The sequence below is a fragment of the Lithobates pipiens genome, unplaced genomic scaffold (genome assembly GCF_037356315.1).
Source record: "Lithobates pipiens isolate NorthernLeopardFrog02 unplaced genomic scaffold, aLitPip1_a1.2 Scaffold_8, whole genome shotgun sequence".
In the NCBI taxonomy this organism is placed as follows: Eukaryota; Metazoa; Chordata; class Amphibia; order Anura; family Ranidae; genus Lithobates; species Lithobates pipiens.
Genome location: NW_027507903.1, coordinates 415,613,381 through 415,634,755, shown reverse-complemented (window position 1 = coordinate 415,634,755; position 21,375 = coordinate 415,613,381). Strand labels below are relative to the sequence as shown.

General features: G+C 40.7%; 1 protein-coding gene across 2 annotated transcripts in view; it reads left to right on the top strand.

Annotated features, from left to right (window-relative positions):
* Nucleotides 1-286: 286 nt before the first annotated feature.
* Nucleotides 287-21,375, top strand: part of LOC143964447 (protocadherin gamma-C5-like) — a 140,538-nt gene continuing 119,449 nt past the window's right edge. Inside the window, exon 1 of one of the 2 annotated variants that reach the window (XM_077474171.1) lies at nt 287-3,968. In XM_077474171.1, coding sequence (XP_077330297.1) covers nt 1,524-3,968 — 2,445 coding nt within the window. In that variant the 5' untranslated portion in view covers nt 287-1,523. The remainder of the gene's footprint in view (nt 3,969-21,375) is intronic. The other variant, XM_077474172.1, reaches the window with a different exon arrangement.

The window sequence follows — 21,375 nt, the reverse complement described above, 5'->3', positions numbered from 1 at the left end:
TAATGCTCCTTAGATATTAATTGTTAGTTCATCTAATCAAGCTTTCATTTTTATTGTATTTTTATTTTTTTTCCTATTAGCAACCATTTCAAAACAGTCGCTTAACATACTTATTATGAAGAACTAATTGAAATTCATTTTGTCTAACAGGACCATGTTAAACTGACATGTGGAGGGTATTGTGTCCAATTCCATCTTTGTTTCCTTCCCCCTCTAGCAGTGAATGGCTGGATCACTCCCCTCCTCTTCTTTTCTTGTCATTTACACTGCTAAAGAATAAGCTACTCCAGGGGCGAGAAGCACAATTTCTGTTTGAGAAGACCAGTAACGGATTCTGTCAGCTATCCACACAATCACAGGATTTTACTCCTCGACCTGCATGTGTTTGTTGCTTGCATCCTCTGGATTATTTGCGGACTATATTATAAGGATATGAACTAAAATGGCAAGTATGATTGTTTGCTTTGGTACCAAGTAAATGACTGAAGCCTAAGAATTATTCTGCAAAATTATTATTTTTGTTGCTGTTTTGTGGAAACTTTAATCACTGCAAGCAAAAAACACATCCATAAGATTGTTACTGAACCCTACATAGAAACTTTAGGTTCAACAACCATAACACATTTTTTTTAAGGAAGCATGCATTAAACAGCTGCTAATAATGCTTAAATTATTCCAAATGAACAATATACTGTGCTATTACTGTTGTAATGCGTTGTTTATGTCTTGTATATTCTTGGTGTCACACTCATGTAAGTGAATGAAGAACTGATGTTTCAGGATTTAAAATAAAATCTGTTAGGCTGACACTTGCTAATTTATTACAATGGTATATTAATTAGCTCTCTATGCGAGAACGGCAGATTGTGTTGTGGGAGTAATGTTTTCTTCTGTTTCCAAAACACATTGTAAATGATGAAAACCCACATTCCATTTCAGATTCTTGTCATTTGTCACTGTTTGGCTGAATCTGCTGTTCCTTTGTCCATAGAATATAGTTATAGACTGTTTTATTGGAGGTGCTCTATTTGATATGGATCACAGATTGGCTTAGATCAATACTAGCTGTTCAATAAACTCCTAGGAATTCAGAGAAGTGTTACATGTGTGGGCAAGTAAAGAGTTACAGAATGGAATATTCCAACATGAATGTTACATTTTGTAATTCTGTTTATTCAGCGACACATTGAGAACAGGTAGCGTTAAATTTGAATTTGCTCCTCTTAAATGTTGGTAACTTATTTTAATACAGGGAACATATTTTTCTGGCTGATGATTGGATACACTAAAACATAACGTGAGCCAATGCAGTGCTGCATACAATTCAATGGCTGCTATGTACTCGCTCCTCCTTCGTTTCCTTTCTGTTGCCAGCTAGATTTTACCGTAGTCTCTCTGCCTGATGGAGAAAGAAATGACAAAACAACGACGATTGCATCCTTCTTTTTTTCCTTAAGGATTAACCGATCGGTGATCAAGATGTGCTGAAGGGGAAAAAAGGGACATAACAGGCATTTTTTGCAATGATTCATCCAGCAGGTTACCGTGTTTTGCAAGTAGGAATACTGCATCTCTTTCCTTTGTGGCTGCTTGTAAACCTTACATATGCACAGTTCCGGTACTCTATCCCTGAGGAGCTGAACAGGGGAGAAATTGTTGGGAATATCGCTAAGGATCTTGGAACAGATGTGGCCAAACTAGTAGCTGCTAATCTCCAGGTACTTTCCGATTCTGATTCCCAATATTTCTCTGTAAATGTAAACAATGGAGCCATATTGGTGAATGACAGAATAGATAGAGAGCTGCTTTGTGGACAGAGTGTTTCATGTATATTAAATTTGAAATTTGCTATAGAGAATCCAGTAGAAGTATACAGGATTGAGGTGGAAATATTAGATATTAATGATAATTCCCCTCGATTCCAGAGTGAAGAGCTGACTTTAAAAATAAATGAGTTGGCATCCACTGGTGCTAGGTTTCTTATTCCAAATGCACAAGACCCAGATATAGGCTCTAATGCTTTGCAGGAATACCATCTCAGCCCCAGTGAAAATTTTGCTCTGATTGTGAAAAAGCGTGCTGATGGTAGTAAATTTCCAGAGTTAGTTCTAGAAAAGGCTCTAGATAGAGAACAGACAGCTGTCCACCACCTAGTACTGAAAGCAGAAGATGGTGGGGTTCCATGTAGGTCAAGCACCATGCAGATCACAATCATAGTCCTGGATGCCAATGATAATCACCCAGCATTCGATCAGCCTTCTTATAATGTCCAATTGAAAGAAAACGCCCCAAAAAACTCTTTAGTCATTAAACTTAATGCAACAGACCTAGATGAAGGGCCTAATGGAGAGATTGAGTACTTTTTTAGCAGTCACAATTCTGATGCCTTAAGCAATATTTTTCAGCTGAATTCAGAAATAGGTGAAATTCGGGTACTTGGAAATTTGGATTTTGAAGAGATTTCAGTTTATGAGATTGACATTGAAGCTAGAGATAAGGGAAGTCCTATCATGGAAGAACATTGCAGTGTAATTGTCCATATTATTGATGTAAATGATAATACTCCTGAAATGACTATAAGTGCATTTTCTAGTTCAGTGCCAGAAGACTCACCACCTGGGACAGTAGTTGCTGTTATAACTATAAAAGACAAAGATCATGGTGATAATGGAAGGGTGCAATGCCAAGTAGACAAAAACCTTCCATTCACCGTAAGGGAAGATTTTGAGCACCAGTTTTCCTTAATAACAAGTGATAATTTGGACCGTGAAAGTGTGTCTGAATACCATATAACAATAACTGCAAAAGATATGGGTAATCCCCCACTTTCCACAGTAAAAGTTATATCAGTTGTAGTTTCTGATGTGAATGACAACACTCCCCGGTTTGTTGAACCAGTTTATGAGGTCTTCGTGGAGGAGAATAATAAAGCTGGTGAGTTACTTTGTACTGTTTCAGCTACGGACCCAGATTTGGATCAAAATTCACGGCTTTCCTATTCCATCTTACAAAATCCTAAAGATGATTATGGTAGCACATCTCATATATACATCAACTCCGAAAATGGACAGGTCTACCTAAAATTTCCTCTGGATTATGAAAGGATTAACTACTTCCAATTCCAAATAGAAGTTTCTGATGCTGGCTCCCCACCTCTTAAAAATAAGACTGTTGTGCATGTTTTTGTTCTTGATCAAAATGATAATTCTCCAGTGGTTGTCTTTCCTGTAGTTGGAGCTAATTCAGTTGCCCAGTGTAAGATCCCACGTTCCACTGGACCAAATGTTATGGTAAGCAAAATATCTGCTGTAGATCATGACTCGGGTCGAAATGCTTGGCTTTCCTATAACTTACTTGAAGCAACGGATCCCACTCTCTTCAGTATTGTAATGAGAACTGGTGAAATAAAGACTAAACGCGCTATTCAAGATGTTGATCCAACTCTACATGAGCTGCTTTTGTTGGTAAAAGATTCTGGAGAACCCTGTTTATCCACTTCAGTTACAGTAATGATGACCCTAGAAGACAAAGACCTAGAGGTGTCACAGGGTGTAAAGGACCATTCTAAAAAAAGGAATATCTCTAGTCTTACTTTGTACTTGATTGTGTGTTTAATTGTCATTTCTGTCATCTCATTAATTGGTTTGGCAGCCCTTGGAATTAAAATTCACAAGTGCGAAAACAAGAATTTCCCTCTTTGTTGCCGACAAAGTCAAAAGAAAGCAGTGGTGGCAGGATCTAAGCTACATGGAACGTTTCAGCTTCACCCAAGCCTTTGTAACACTATAATAGGTGTCCGAGTGGATTGTGCTGGAAATATCCCATCTAATCGAAGGGTCAGAACATGTTTCTCCCCAGTCTCAGATATTAGTGAGTTTATGTTTATGAGGCCACCTCATGTCACAGCTAGCTCCTCTTCCCCGGGGATACTGGTTCCAGATCCTAACTTCTCCATTGCTTCCAATGAGGTGAGCTCCCAGAATTTGCCATTACTTGAAACCAAAGTCAAACAAGATGAATGTCATTAAATTTTCAATTTCATCTTTCATGGCATCTGTGAGCAGTGTGGTGAGCATATTTACAGCACATTTCTTTCATCACGGGTCATTACGCCATACTGTCCACTTTATAAAAAAAAACATTTTTACATTTACTTTCACAGGGGAGGTAAATCCTTTAGAGTAGAATAAGGTGGTCTTGACAGCAATACACTACAAAAGTATATATAAAACTAATATACTTAACTATTTACAAAAGGACAGAATAAGTAGAATATGTCCAACCTAAGTAAGCAACAAGACCTAAGAATGTCAATATTGAACTATTTCTTTCTGCAGCTAGGACGGCTCCTCATAACAAATTTGGTTAGAAGTCAAGGAAATAAAAAATTGTCTGAATTTACTCCTCAGTCTTTATCAAGTTCAGCTTGTCATGGCAAGGATGCAAGTACCACTGCTGCTGAGGTACTTATGTTCAGTTTTTTTCCTTGCTTTCCAATCAATATTGTTTGATGGAGATTGCCTTTAGGTATACTACCATAGCAGATTGTTTGAGTATTTCATAGTAGATGATATAGAAATATTATAATAAAGCTGCAGCCATCCCAATAATAATAAAGTAGTTATTGATATCAGAAAAGATATTCAACAGTTTACATATTTTTGTGGTTATACATCAGATGATATTCCAATCATGTTTAAGCCAAAATTTTTGAATAATCACTTAAGTGTAAAAGTGCCTCGATCAGTGCTGATATTACTCTAATAGGTCTAAAGATTTAAAACATACATAACATTTTTTCCTTTTACATTATATTCCTAAATTAAGTAACTGTTTGTAATCCTGCACACCATGCTCCCAGATATTTAGTACTAGGCAAGTACCATAATTAATAAACACTATAGATGCCTATGGTAGATACCCCTGCTATAGGTTTATGACTATTCAGCCCAAGGAAGTCCCCATGTGGTAAATTTCAGCTGCCCTTAGGGATATATTTATATGAGTCCAACTGCAAAAACGGATTCTTATGGACAATAATACTTGCCAAGATGTGATCTAGACCTAGCCTTTTCACATTGGAATATCTGGAATATATTACTTGAGAAATCCTTTGCTTCTAAGACGGATGAAGGTCCATCAAACATTGTCAGGTTTTTGGATCCTGACTAATCAACTGACTGATGTATCATCTTTTAATAAACTTGCCGCACTTTCATAAATTGCCTTAAAGTTGGTACTGTATTGGACAAAACAGAGACTTTTGGGGAGTACACACCAGCAAAAAAAAAAAAAAAAAAACGTCATAATTACAGTGTAATCAAGGAAACGCTCTGAAATACACTGACATAAGATTTAGTCTGCTTTTGCAGACACGTTTATATCCATTTATTTCGATGGAGACTTGTTTGTAAAGTTTTTAGTGAGTCCTGACTAACATGCAAGCATCTTTTGAAGACCATACGATGGGGTAAGAACTGTCATGACTCATGAAATTCTTATTTTGACATTTTTTGGTCATGCAAAAATACATTTCATTTCTTGCAACCATATTACATTCATAATAAAGCATTTTTCATATTTTATTTGTGTCAATGAGTGTGTGAAACATTATTTTTCTCATCTTGTTTTACGCCTTTCAAAAAAACATACTTTTATATTTCATATTGATGGTTTATACAGGTCATAGTAAATAAAAGCAGTGTACTATTTTGGTCAGGGCAGCCACTTTGTGGTCTGTTGTAAAGCAAGGTTTTGTTAAAATAATCTCATTAGAAACCAATATTTAGGTAAAGATGTTTCTAGAAGATGAAAGTTTCATGTTTCAGTGACGTGACAAGTTGCTCCCAGTAAATTGTTAAGCTACATTCTCACTGATATTTTGCTCACAAAATGGCTGCCCTACTCTATATTTATCACAAATGTGTTGTATCATTTAAGTGTGTGTTTACATTTAGCAGTTATGGGCCTTGGGAGAAATGATTGAAAAAATACTGTCTACCTAAAGACATTTTATTCATAGTAGCATAAAGAAAATGAGAAATGATTTTAAAAACTGTCAATTGCTTTACGCTACACATACACACAATATTTTAGCAATGAGTAGTTTGTGTGGTCAGAGCCTTTTCTTACAGTTAACTGAGAACTCAATTTTTTTAATAGTACTGCAACAAGTGCAGTAGCAACAAGATTCAAAATTCTGAAATGATGTTCTTCATATTAAGATAGCTGGTTGCAAGATGAAGTAAAGGTTAACCTCGCTTTTCTCCTGTGGTATTTGTAGAAAAACAAAAACATTTCCAACGTGATAAGTAGACAATGACTGGAGTGTGTAATGGGCAATGATTGTGCAAGTTGTAATGTAAGTGTCAGTTGGAGAAAGATTGCCTTTTTTTTTTTTCTTCTTATAAGACCACCATTAACCACTTGACCACCGAAAGATTTACCCCCCTTCATGACCAGGCCATTTTTTGGGATACAAAATGCTGTACCCAAATAACATTTGTCATTTTCTTCCCACAAATACAGCTTTATTTTGGTGGTATTTGATCACCACTGCGTTTTCTATTTTTTGTGCTATAAACAAAAATATACTGACCATTTTGAAAAAAAAAATGTTTACTTTCTGTCATAAAACATATCCAAAAAATAATAAAAAATCGAATTCCTTCATAAATGTAGAAAGATATGTATTTTGCTACATATTTTTGGTAAAATAAAAATCCCAATAAGCATATATTGATTGGTTTACATGAATGTTATAGCATCTACAAACTATAGTATATATACTGGAATTTTTATTTTTTAATACTAGTAATGGCAGCGATCAGCATCTTATAGCAGGACTGAGATATTGCAGCAGACAATCAGACACCAACTGACACTTTTGACACTTTGTGGGAATTTCTGCTCTGTGTGTTTTACCCATGATCGCTAGGTGCTGGTGGAGATCCAGTGCTCGGCACCCGCAGATCGGCTTCTGCTGTCTTGAATGGGCCCTCCCTGTCCACTGTAGCTGTGGGAACTGTAGAGCAATTCATCCTTAAAATTCACAGTGTAAGTACTTCTCTCAGTTGCTTTGTTCCCACTCCCAGCAGTGAGTTGGCAGCTCTTTTATGTAAATGGTCAAACTTACATTTGTAGGTTTGCCAATTTACATAAAAATTAACAGCCTATCATTTTTATCATAGGTGTAGTTTAAATGATAGAGACAGGTTAAATGTTATACACATGATATAATGTTATTCAGTGAGTAAAATAAGTATTTGATGCCCAAGCAAAACACGACTTAGTACTTGGTGGAGAAACCCTTGTTGGCAAGCACAGAGGTAAGATGTTTCACCTTGCAGGCGCTGCAGGATTTCAATCCATAGTGGCATTTTGTGTTACCAATGGTTTGTTTGGTGACTGTGGTCCCAACTGCCCCCCCCCCCGTGTAGTTTTGAGCTAATCCCCCGCTTTTCTCATGATCATCCTTTCCTTTATGAGTCGAAATATTGCATGAAGCTCCAGACCGAGGGTGGTTGATGGTTATTTTGTATTTCTTACATTTGCGAAGAATCACGCCAACAGTTGTCTCTTTCTCACCAAGCTTCTTGCCGATGGTCTTGTAGCTCATTCCAGCCTTGTGCGGGTCTACAATCTTGTTCCTGACATCCTTGGACAGCTCTTTGGTCTTGCCCATGATGGTGGGTTTGAATAGAAGAAAGGGATTCCCTGGACAGGTGACTTTTATACATATAACTAGTTGTCGTTAGGAGCATCTTCTTAAAGTGGTTCTGCACCTAAAAAAAAATATTAAAAGCCAGCAGCTACTAATATTGCAGCTGCTGACTTTTAATAAATTGACACTTACCTGTCCCAGGGTCCAGCGATGTCGGCGGCAGATGACGAGCGATCGCTTGTCTCTCTGCTGCCCTGTCGTCATCCTCTGTCAGGGAATCGGGAAGTGAAGCGTTGCGGCTTCACTGCCCGGTTCCCTACTGTGCATGCGCGAGTCGCGCTGCGCGTCTCTTCTGTTTCCCGCTGTGTCCTGGGAACTGTGTGTTTCCCAGAACACAACGGGGGGCGGGGAATCTGCGGGGGTCTGCGGCGGTCTGTCCCGGAAGTGGGTGCAGATACCTGGATTATCCAGGTAACTGCACCCCCCTCCCCCCTGAAAGGTGCAGATTGTGGCACCGGAGGGAGGGAGGGATCAGATTAGCGGAACTTCCACTTTAGGGTGGAGAACCGCTTTAAATTGACAGGACTAATCTGTGTACCACATGAGCATATACTGTAGCCAGTCTGTGGGAGCCAGAATTATTCTTGGTTGGTAGGGGCTCAAATACTTATTTTACTCATTGAACTGCAACTCAATTTATAGAATTTGTATCATGTTTGTTTTTTCTGGATTTCTGGTTGATATTCTGTCTCTATTATTTAAATTACATCTATGATGAAAATGATAGCCCCTTAATTTCTTTGTAAGAGGGCACAATTACAAAATCTGCAGGGGATCAAATAACTATTTCCTCCACTGTAACTTGGCTCATTGTAGATTTTAGGGCAAGACAGTTTCAGAGTGTGTAAAAAAAATTTGAAAAAAAAAACTGTCATTTGCAAATTGCTGCTTCTTTGGTAAATTCAAGATTCAATGAAACCTGGGTGTTTATTAGTGTAATAATACCTGAAAACCAAAAATGTATCTAGAGCTGCTCTTATACCTCTAACCTCCAAAGTATATCATTTTATACATTTTTTAAAACAATTAAGGAAAACCCTAGTTCTTGTATTGAGCTAGATGCACATCATTTAGGAGGGTGACAATCACTGCTCTGTCTGCAATGCATGGGTGGCATTGTCACTCATACCTTCGCACTCCTGCATCAGTATTACAGGCTGATGTGGCAACACACAGCCTTCCCATTATCTCTAATCCTGCCCACGAGTGCATGCTCTCTTTTTGAGTGACCAGCAGCACTGGACAACTGAACAACAAAGGAGCAGTTCTTCAAGTCTCTACACCTAGTGACAAACAAGTGCAACCATACTCCACCCCAGCCCTTGGCAGCATTGATGAAGAAATGACGATAGTGTTAACATGACCGCTAAAAGTATGAAAATTTTCTTTTTTTGTCTTTTAATTGCTAAATACTGTATATAGTTACTCAAATAGTACTATTCCATACCCTTGTATAAGACATCAAGACAAGTTATTTAAAGTTATCTATATTCTCTCTAAAGCCCCATACACACTATCAGTTTTTCTGCTCAGTTTTTCCTTCAGCTTTACCAAAACCATATAATATGAGGTCAAACCTTAGGAGTTTCAATGTGTATGCAATCAGGCAGGCTCTTGCACTACATGGTTTTGGTAAACCTGAAGGAAAAACTCAGCAGAAAAACTGATAGTGTGTATGGGGCTTTAATCCCACTAACTGTGGAAGGGAGTTCCACATCTTTACCACACTAACAGCAAAGAGCTCCTTACTCAGTTCAAGATTAATCCACTTATGGTTTCATTGTGTGGCTCCATGACTTCCTAGACAGAATAGTCTCTTCCCAATACTACAGTAATCATCAAATGATTTCCGTATTGTGATCATATCACCTCTTAAGCACTTCTACTCCAGAGAAAATAAGTTTGATTTTTAAAGTCATTCTTCATAACTGAGATCCGCCAGCCCCCCTTATTAATTATCTTCTCTGCTCTTATCTCAACTCTCCATTTCCACATCTGCAATTCTAATTTTCACATCTGCAATCAGCTCTATGTTGTTTGAAATTAACAAATCCAACAGAGCATGTTAAAGAAGTGCCGAGCCCTAGCTGAGCATGCAGATTTATCTGCCCAATCAATATTAGGATAGCTGAAGTCCCCCATAATAATACCATTGCCCTGCTTTTTCTAACTGTAAAAGGAGGTGTACCTCCTCCTCACTCTTGAGATTAGGGGATCTATAACATTCACCTACAAATAATTTACTGTTTCTTTTGGTCTTTTTTTTCTATTAAGGCATCAACCATAAAGACTCCATACCACCACAAGTCTTGTTAGTGATGTTTTTACATTCACCTTCAGATCATTCTTAAAATACAGGCATACCTCTTCTTTCTCTTCTACCTACCCTGTCCCTCCAAAACAGAGTGTGCCCTTGGATATTTACAGCCCAGTCATGTAAGCAGTCTAACCAGGTTTCCAATAGCTCCACTAAGGCCGCATACACACGGGCGGATTGTCTGCCCAACTTAGTCCGCTGAACCGTGTTTCAGCGGACAATCCGCTCGTGTGTGGGCTTCAGCGGACTTTTTCAGCGGACAGTCTGACGGACTTTGTCTTTCGGAATTTCCGTAATTTTGTCCGTCCAAACTTGGTTTTGTCCGTTCAAACTTGGTTTCAGCGGACAGTCCGCTCGTGTGTAGGCAAGTTGGACGGACTAAGTATGGCGCATGCTCAGAAAGGATTTACACGGCCGAAGGTTGCATTGCAGTGTATTGGACGTCGTTTTTCTAGTCCCGTCGTACGTGCTGTACACGTCATCGCGCAAGTTTTCAGCGGACTGTCTGTTCATCGTGTGTGGTCAAGTCCGTTCATTCAAAATTTGGATGGACTGTCTGTCGGATTGTCTGACGAACTTAGTTGGGCAGACAATCTGCCCGTGTGTACGCGGCCTTAGTCAGACTCTTTCTCAAGTAGCAGAGGTTCTAGCTCTTCCATTTTGTTAGCCAGACTTCTATAATTTGTGTACATACCTTTTCATTTTGTACTACCAACTTTAGTATTTTATCCTTTCTTGCTCTTAAATTAGTAACAATTGGCAAGCCTACCAGCATTGGATTTGGAAACTGTAGTGTCCTTGCTATCTGATTTGACCCCCCCCCCCCAGTTTTACCCACCTCCTCATTCAGTGCCCACTTTGACCCATGTTCACTGCATGGTATACCCTCTAAGGGCCAGTTCTTCCCTACTGTAGAGCTAGCAGCCACCCAAAAAGTTAGCTCAGTTTTCAATTAAACCAAACTCTCCTTTTTATACCATTTTCTCAGCCACCTGTTAGCTCTCAAAGTTCCCCATGCTTATCTGATGTAGTTCGTGGCACAAAATACCACCTTGGAAGTCCTTTTCTTTAACCCCTTGGCGCCGAAGATATACAAATATATGGCCCCACTGCACTGGGCTTTTTGTCGTGGGGCCATATATTTGCGTATCTTCCTCTGTACTGGGAGCATGCCACACGGTGCACTCCCAACACAGTGACTGGAGTATCATCAAGAGCCCCAGGCCCCGTTCTAGCGATCGGGACCTGGAACGTCTGAATCTGGGTCAACTGATTGATGTGATAGCTTCTGATTGGCTATTACAGTAATCAGTCACTGTGAAGCTCACCCCATGTTTTCTGTCTCTGTGTCTGGATGAGAAAGATACATTGTATCTTTCTCTGTCCTTGCAGAGATAAAAAAAAAGTGTGTGTAGAAAAAAAAATAATAATATAATAAAAATGTAAAAAAAAATCCTAGATCAAGGTTTAATCTAGGTCAATGCTAGGATTAATGTTTGGGTCAATGTCAGGGTCAAAGGTTAGGGTGAGTATTTTTTTGACAGGATTTTTTTGTTAATTAGTATTAGTGTCAGTGTATTTTAGGTAGGAAAAAAAAAAGCAAAATGTGCACTATTGTTTCTGGATTGTACTTCAGGTACATACACATATGTGGTATCGTTGCAATCGTCAGGAGCTAGAGAATTCATTTTGGGTTCTTCTTTGGTGGTGGGTTATGGTTGCAGCAAGAAATATAAGACAGTTAAATAAAAATAAAATTATTTTTTATTTTACTATTTTGGGCCAGTTTTTCTTTCATTATAAAAAAAATCTATTACCATTTACCACCAAATGAAAGCCCAATTTGTCTTGTAAAGAAAAAGTATAATCCACCTGGATGCACAAATTAGTTGTGATGATATGTACAGTTTTACTAACACATGTCAAAGTTGAAAAATTGGGCTTATGCCGCGTACACTGGAATGTCCAACAGAAAAGTCAGATGGAAGCTTTTCATCGTATGTTCCGATCGTGTGTATGCCTCATCTGACTTTTTTTGGGGGGAAAATTCTGACGGACCTAGAACTAGAACATGTTCTAAATATTTCCGATGGAACCAATTCCTATCGGGAAAACCGCTCGTCTGTATGCTGTTCTGACAGACCAAAAATAACGCATGCTCATAAGCAAGTACGAGACGGAGGCTATTGGCTACTGGCTATTGAACTTCCTTACCTAAATCCCTGAAATCATTTTTAAGGATGCTTCACTTTCCTCAAAATTTGTCATTGGTACCAATGTGTACTATGGCAGCTTGATCCCTTCCCAGACCCAACCAACAATCTGTCAATACAGCCCACAATGTGTCAAACCTGTGTCTCAAAAACAACATACTGTTCAGTGTTCAGTGTTTCTGACAGAGTACCCTATCTGCCATTTTAAATAGGGAGTCTCCCAATACCAGTATCTTTGTTTCCTTGCTGTACACCTGTCCCCATCCTTACTGGAGCAGTTATTCTCCTGGCAGCTAGGAGAGGTATTCTGCTCCAGCAATGCCACTCTTGAGCTGATATCCCGACATAATGCAACCATAAATATTTACTCAGCGCTGGCCTTTTTTCCTCTACCCCATCTTCTAACTGTAACTCAGCTACCCATCTCTAGTGCCTGCACCTTCATATCACCACCCTCCTCCATGCTGGCCCCAACCAGCACCTGATGGGTAAGGTTCAGACGTAAAAACATCAGACCCTAGACCAGTCTTCTCACAACACTCACGCACAGTTCTTACAGCACCCAACAGTGCCCACAGATCCCCCTATTCTTTGCAGTGTCCCTTGGCTCTCACAGTGCCCTTTAGTTTTCACAGTGCCCCTCAGTTCTCTCAGTCCCTCTTACTCCTCATAGCCCCCCTCAGATCTCACAGTGCCCCTCAGATTTCACAGAACCCCTTGGCTTTCTCATTACCCCTCAGATCCCACAATACTTCTCAGTCCTCACAGTAACGTTTAGTCCTTACAGCTCCCCTCAGATCAAACAGTTCCCTCCCAGATCTCATAATATCCCTCAGATCTCAAAGTGCCCCTTGGTTCTTACAGATGCCCCTCAGTTTTTAAAAATGCTCTTCTGTCCTCACTATAACCCTCTGATCCCCCAGTGTCCCTCAAAATCGCCCACACTGCCCACACTTAGCTTACATACAGCACACACAGCTCACATTCGCAGACAGCACACACCTACCTCACATACAGCATATACAGCTCACACTCGCAGACAGCACACACTTACCTCACATACAGCACACAAAGCTCACACTCGCAGACAGCACACACCTATCCCACATACAGCAGACACAGCTCACACTCGCAGACAACACACACCTACCTCACACACAGCATATAGTAGTCCACCACACAACTGCTATCACAATGTCTTCCGTTGATCCTGCCTTGCATCCACTGCCAAGTGTCCGTCTACGTTCACATTGGGCTGTTTTGACATGGGATTTGCCAGCAAAGGCACCGTCCGAATTCCCAAAAGTAGTTCCTGCACTACTTTTGGTAACTTCAGGGGTGATTTGAATAGACATCTGTGCATGAACCCACACAGATGTCTGTCAAATTGACGCCAAAGTCAGACTGAAATGGCAGTTTGAATTGTGCGAGTTCAGCTGAACTCACACGATTTTAAATAGCAATCTTACATCACTTCAACAATCCCACTTGTCCTATCGTAAGTTGGCTAAATTTCATAAAGTGTTAAGAAGGCAAGGGGGTGAGTGATTTAGGTGTCCTAAATTAAAATTTATGATCCATTTTAAACATGTTTGCTTTGGCCTTTTTAAATGGTGTCCTTTTAAAGAAGTGTTGTTACCATCCCCAATAAAGGCAAAGTGATGCTGTCTTTGCATTTGTCAAACGGTAAGAGGGCAGTGGCATTACTTCTTGCATTATGTGACAGAGCTGAGGGATGAAACTTGGCTGTTAGATCTCAGAACTGGTCACCCCTCAGGGGAGTAATAGAGGTAGCTGAGCTGCTGGTTATTATCACCAGATGTAATGGAGTAAGAAGTGGCAGGGGAATCGGTTGGTTTAGAATTCCCCCTGAATAGGCAACAAGACCTCTACATTTAAGCCTTTCAGGTGGGTTAAATTCATCAAGACATCAGCAGAGTCTGGCATTAGATATGAGTTGTTCTGAACAATGTTAAATGCTGCCACAAGTGTTACTGTGGCTTATGTTTTTAATTTTGAAATGATTCAGGAAGGAGACAAGCCCCTGTGGCAGACATGGCACCCGTGGCTAGTGTGTGCAGCTGGGGAAACCTAGGGCAGTACCATTTGATTATTTGACCTAAATATTTGTCTGGAGAACTGGGTAAAGATCTTCACAATTCAACTCAAGCAAAAAATAGCTATGATCTCTGTCAGAGTGCAGAAACTTTTATAGAAGAGGACCCATTGAGCCTTAAGGATTGCTCACAATTATTCCTTCCTTGGCAATTAGCAAATGCCATAGCCAACAATCCCTTACAGCTAATTACATCAGAAATTCATATACTGAACTGTTTACCTGCTAAAGGATATGCAATTATGTTCAGGCAGGCACCCAGCAAAGCCAGGCCTATTACCTTCCAGTAGATCAGTGGTTCTCAACTCCTGTCCTCAGGACCCACTAACAGGCCAAGTTTGCAAGATAACTGAAATACATTACAGGTGATATCATTTGCTGCACAGTGATTGCTGTATTCTAGTCTGCACCACCCCAAGGTAATACCTAAAATCGGGCCTGTTAGTGGGTCCTGAGTACAGGAGTTGAGAACCACTGCAGTAGAGAGTTAAAGTAGCTCAACATCCAGTCATGAATGCGGAGCTCCACCCAAAAGAGGAAACTCCACTTGTTCACACCATCTCCCACCCCTTACACTGCCACATTTGGCACTATGTGGGGGGGGGGGGGGGGGAGCAGGTATCTAGTTTTGACAGGTACCCACTGCCACTTCCAAGTAAGATTGCTGCTGTATTTTCAACCCCTCCTCCTTCCCCCCGCTGCCTTCTGGGGGACACACAGGTCCCAGGCGACAATGGAACCATTCAGAAAGCACAGCACAACTCTTGCATTGCACAGTAGGAAACCAGATGTGTAGACCAAAGGCTTCACTGCCGGTTTCCCTTTGGTTCTACACCTTATTGAAGATACGGCTCGGGGTGCCGACATTACTGGATCCCTGGACAGTTAAGTGTCTTTATATTAAAAGTCAGTAGCTACGGTATTTGTAGCTGCTGACTTTTAAATTTTTTTGCCCGAATTGGAGCTTCTCTTGAAAATCCTTGTCCAGGCACTTCTTTCATAGGGTGAAAATCCCTGTCTTACAATTACCATTGTGCAATGTTAGCCTCCCATTTGTACCTTTAGTGAAGAACATAGGCAACTGTGTTAATTCTCATTGAACATGAATATTCCACCTCTTTTTCCATAAAGAAGCCTGCGCTGAGCAGTGATGTGCGGCCAACACTAGAGTGCATGTAGTGTATGTAGACAGGAAATGGATGCAAAGGCACTCAAGTGGATCGGCAGCACTAAAGTTTAAGAAAAAGCATGGTAATTGTTTATGAAGCACAGGGGTTGATTTACCAAAATTTAAGAGTGCAAAATCTGGTGCATGGTAGCCAATCAGCTTCTAACTTCAGCTTGTTCAATTATGCTTTGACAAAAAAAAGCTGGAAGCGGATTGATTTCTATGCAGAGGTGTACCAGAGTTTGCACTCTCCAGTTTTAGTAAATCAACTCCACTGTCCTTTAGAAAACTAAATGCCATTCAATTCATGTTTGGATCTACTTTAGTTCTACTTTAGTTGAACTTCAGACAGTAATCACATAATTAAAGTGCAACTCTGGAAATACTAAATTACCTACATGGCAGTAGAGCTGCACCCTACACCCACACTGCACCCTACACCCACACACTTGTTTAGCCTAGGGGGCGCTCATTTACTTACTCAATCCTCTGCTCTCCCAGCAGACAATGCTCCTCCATGCTCTGGCAGTGCACTGTCCACTGGCACCCTCAAATCTAATACAGGACTAGGGTTCCTGCATTGATGGGTTCCTGCATTGGTGTTAGTCACATCAAGTGTATCCGACCACCACAGTGCATTAGAGAAGAGGCTATGTGGGCCAATTTAGCCATGTGGAAGAGCATGTGGAAGCAGAGAATCAAGTAAGTAAAACTGCCTTGAAATACACAAACAGTTAACCCTTGAAGTGCGAACAAAGTCCCATTGCAACAGAAAACAGACTTTTTTTTTTCAGAGTTCAGCTTTAAAATTGTCCCCCCTAAGTAAATAAAGAATATATTTTTCCAGGGGATGAGCCAACACAGAGTAATACTTATTATTATTGTAAGCAGTGGGAGACTACATCCCCCCATCTTACCAGGCTCTCCCGTCTCACCAAGAGGCCTGAGCAACCAGCTGGCCAGGGACCTGACCCATCTGGCCAGTGACCCAAACAAAAACAAAATCGGCTTTGATTGGGTCTTGAATCTAGAAATTTGGAAGTGATGTCACTTCCAGTTTACTAGACTCTAAAAGCATAACTACACTTTTGTTGAGAAAAAAAACATTGCAAAGATTATAACAACCTTTGTTGCAGATTCCTATCTTCTGTTATTATGAAGAAATCCCTGTTTGTTCCTCTGTGCCTCAGTGGGTCTAATGGGAGTGGTTTCATAATTATCTTTTAGCTGTGCAGCTGTAGAGCACTAATGAGGAAATCTACTGGGCCTGCATCCCTTTATGCCACGTACACACGATCGGAATTCACGTCGGAAAAAGCTCTGATGGTTTTCCCGTCGGAATTCCGACGGAATTCCGCTCAAACTGTCTTGCCTACACAGGGTCACACCAAATTCCAACCGCCAAGAACGCGGTGACGTACAACGCGTATGACGGGACTAGAAAAAAAGTTCAATACCTAGTAGCCAATAGCTTCCATCTCGTAGTTGAATCTAAGCATGTGTGAGTTTTTGCACGTCAGAATTGCATACACACGATCGGAATTTCCGATGGAGAGTTTTTCCATCGGGAAAATTGAGAACATGCTATCAAATTTTTGCTGGCGGGAATTCGGTCAGCTAAATTCCGAAGGAGCCTACACATGGTCGCATTTTCTGATGAAAAGCTCTCATCGGTCTTTTGCTGGCCGAAATTCTGATCGTGTGTACGTGGCATAAGATGTGTTCCTATTGGGAGTATCTCATCAAAAATGACATTTTTGTTGCAGAGATGCCTGAAATCTGACTTGTATCTTAGGCAGACTTCTGGGAAAATTAGTGAGCCAATCAGACAAGCAGGAAATTATGTTTCTGGGGAGTGGTCGGTACACATTCTATGTACAGAACAACTCCAGGTAGCCATATTGCATTGCATTTTCTGAAAATTACAGCGGCTGCAGATTGAAAAGGAAAGGTAATTTTTTAATAACATTCAATTAAAATCTGACTTGTGTCGCAATTGTATACGCTATATTATTTTTTCTTTATTTGCTACTTTTGTTCCCACGAAAGTGGAGTTACCTTTTAAAGGCACCAGATTTAAAATGTCAGGATTTAAAACAGCCAAACTTGGCCTTTTGAATGCTTTTAAGTGCAAAGGAGGGATTTGGGGTCTTATAGACTCCAGATCCCTTAAAAAAAATACCTGACACGTGACTATTACTGTCACAAGGGATGTTTACATTCCTTGTGACAGCAATTAAAGTGATCAGTTTTTTTTCCAAGGGACAGTTCAAAAATAAAAACAATAAAATAAATAAGACATTTATGTAAGTTGCCCCCGCAAATGTAAAGATTGTTTAAACCACAACATGAGGTATTTCCATGATCATTACAGCGAGAGCAATAATTCTAGCACAAGACCTCCTCTGTAACTCTAAACGGTTAACCGTTTACTCGTTAGCGTCGCCTATGGAGATTTTGAAAGTGGAGCTCCAACTATAAAATGCACTTTACATAAACCCACAGCATTCTCCTTCAACAACAACATTTGGAAACTTTTTTTTTACTCACTGTTCAGCACGGTTGCTTTGGGGTCCCTTCTATCCTGCCACTTCCTCTCCGCAGCGATTGACGTAATTTCCCTCAGTGCCTGTGCTTGCCAGTGCTTCCAGGAGATGTGTGTCATCCTTTCCCAGGTGTCAGTGGGCAGCGCTGAGGGCTAGCATTGCGTTCTTTAGAAACCAGAAATTATGCCATGAAACGCGATAATAATCCTTTCTCTGTGCCCTGTGTGCACGCGCCAGAATGGAAGGTGCATGCTGGGTATCCAGCATCACCATATCCAGGAAGAGAATGCCAGTGTGCCTCACATGCCCACACTAGAGATGGCAGCGCTCTGCAGAGCACAAATAAAAAGTAAGTACTATTAAAAAACGTGAATTAAGTAGTGATTTCAGTAATAACAGTAATAACATTAATTATTAGTGTTTAAATAGTTTAACAGAATGGAATACATAAAAAAGTAAAATCTGGGAGAAACGTCGCTTCAAGTACCATAGTTTGTCGCCATTCCATGAGTGTGTGCAATTTCAAAGCATGACATGTTAGATGATGTTACGCCGAGTAAATATATACCTATCCCATTATACAAAAAAATGGTGCTAACTTTACAATTTTATATATTTTTTTGTTTAAAACGTGTTTGAAAGGCTGCACAAATCCAGTGTAACATAAAATATTGCAATGACTGCCATTTTATTCTCTAGGGTCTCTGCAAATATATATATATATATATATATATATATATATATATATATATATATATATTGTGGGGAAATTAGCTCATGGGGATCACCTTTTCTGAATGACAGTCAGCAAATGGGCACTTTCTTAAAAAACAGATACCAGGTTTATTTGCTGCTTTCTGCTAAGTATACAAATAGTCTCCTCTCTATACAGTGCGGGGCTGGTCCCCGTCACCCACAAAACATGTGGAAAAGCAAACCTTTCAGTCCAACACCGAGAGCTCCTCTCACTCAGGTTCCTTTCTGAGTCTCAAAACCAGAGCGACCTGCTATGCTCTCTGCCTGGATATTTAACCACTTCAATACCAGGCACTTAAATACCCTCCTGCCCAAGCCAATTTTCAGCTTTCAGCGCTGTAGCAATTTGAATTAGAGCTTTATTTTGGTGGTATTTGATCCCCTCTGCAGTTCTTATTTTTTGTGCGACACACAAAAATTTTGTAAATAAGTACGTTTTCTTCTTGCATGACGGACACTGATATGGCTGCACTGACGGGCACTGATAAGGTGGCACTGATGGGCACTGATGAGGGGGCACCAATGAAGTGGTACTGATGAGGTGGCACTGACGGGCACTGATGATGGGCACTGATAGGTGGCACTGGTATGCAGCACTGATGGACACTCATAGGTGGCACTGATGGGCACTCATAGGTGGCACTGATGGGCACTCATAGGCAGCACTGATGGGTACTTATGTGTGGCACTGATAGGTGGCACAGATGGGCACTGATAGGTTGACACTGATGAGCATGGATGGGCACTGATAGCTGGCACTGCTGGACACTGATGGGTGGCACTGATGACACTGATGGGTGGCATTGCTGGGCATCACTTTTTTTATTTTGGTACATGATGGTGCCAGTCAGGGCCCATTTGTGTGCACTGACTGCCACAGATTGGGCATCATTTGCACATGTGGATGGCCATGGGGTACATGCCTGGCCATACAGATGTTGCCCACTTCCCTGATGGTCCAGGTGGCTTCCCTGGTGGTCTAGTGTGGGCATCTGAGGGGGGCTGCACTGATAAACAATCAGCACAGACCCCCCATCAGGAGAGTCTGTCAGATGCCAGTGAGGAAAAGCCGATCGCCGCCGGCTATTCCTGTTTACATCGTGATCAGCCGTGATTGGACACGGCTGATCAAGTGGTAAAGAGCCTCTGCCGGAGGCTCTTTACTGAGATCACTGTAGCGGTGTATCAGACTGACACACCGCTCCACCGATCGACGCAATGCGTGCCCCCATGGGCACATGGCAGCATGTTATCCTGAAGGGCGTCATATGACGCCCAGTCAGGATAACAGAACCACTTTGATGTAGTGTGCGGCGGATGGTCTGAGCACTGACAGGCTGACCCCCCACCCCTTCAACTTTTGCAGCAATACTGGCAGCACTCATACGTGTATTTCCCAAAGACAACCTCTGGATATGACGCTGTGCACGTGCACTCATCTTCTTCAGTCGACCAATGGCGAGGCCTGTTCTGAGTGGAACCTGTCCTGTTAAACCGATGTATGGTCTTGGCCACCATGCTGCAGCTCAGTTTCAGGGTCTTGGCAATCTTCTTATAGCCTAGGTCATCTTTATGTAGAGCAACAATTCTTTTTTCAGATCCTCAGAGAGTTCTTTGCCATGAGGTGCCATGTTCAACTTCCAGTGACCTGAATGAGAGAGTGAGAGTGATAACACCAAATTTCACACACCTGCTCACTATTCACACCTGAGACCTTGTAACACTAATGCGTTACATGACACAGGGGAGGGAAAATGACTAATTGGGCCCATTTTGGACATTTTCACTTAGGGGTGTACTCACTTTTGTTGCCAGCGGTTTAGACATTAATGACTGTTTGTTGAGTTATTTGCGGGGACAGCAAATTTACACTGTTATACAAGCTATACACTCACTACTTTACATTGTAGGAAAGTGTCATTTCTTCAGTGTTGTCACATGAAAAGATATAATAAAATATTTACATGAATGTGAGGGGTGTACTCACTTTTGTGAGATACTGTATATATATATATATATATATATATATATATATTTGGGGGTTCTTAGTAATTTTCTACCAAAAAATACTGATTTAAAGGGATTGTAAAGGTATTTTTTTTATTTTTTAAAAATAACAAACATGTTATACTTACCTCCACTGTGCAGCATGTTTTGCACAGAGTGGCCCCGAACCTGCTCTTCTGGGTCCCTCGGCTGCTGTCTCTGCTTCCTCCCGCAGGTACTTCTCACGTTCATCCGAGCTCCCTCACATGGTGAGAAGCACCTGTGAGCACGCTCCCGTGATACAGCCGGCGGCTATAGAATGCATTAAGGTGAAAAAACATTTACCTTTACAACCCGTTTAACTTGTAAGCAACAAGTGGGAAAGTTACTAGGGGACAAAGTAGGTATTTTTTTTTAGTATAAGAGACTTTTGTTCCCTCTTGTGGAAAAAAAATTTCCCCTCTTTCTAACATTTTTAACAACATGCAGGCATAGTTCAGTGTACACTCCCAGATCAGTAAGAAGCTGATAACGGAGATGGGTATAATGC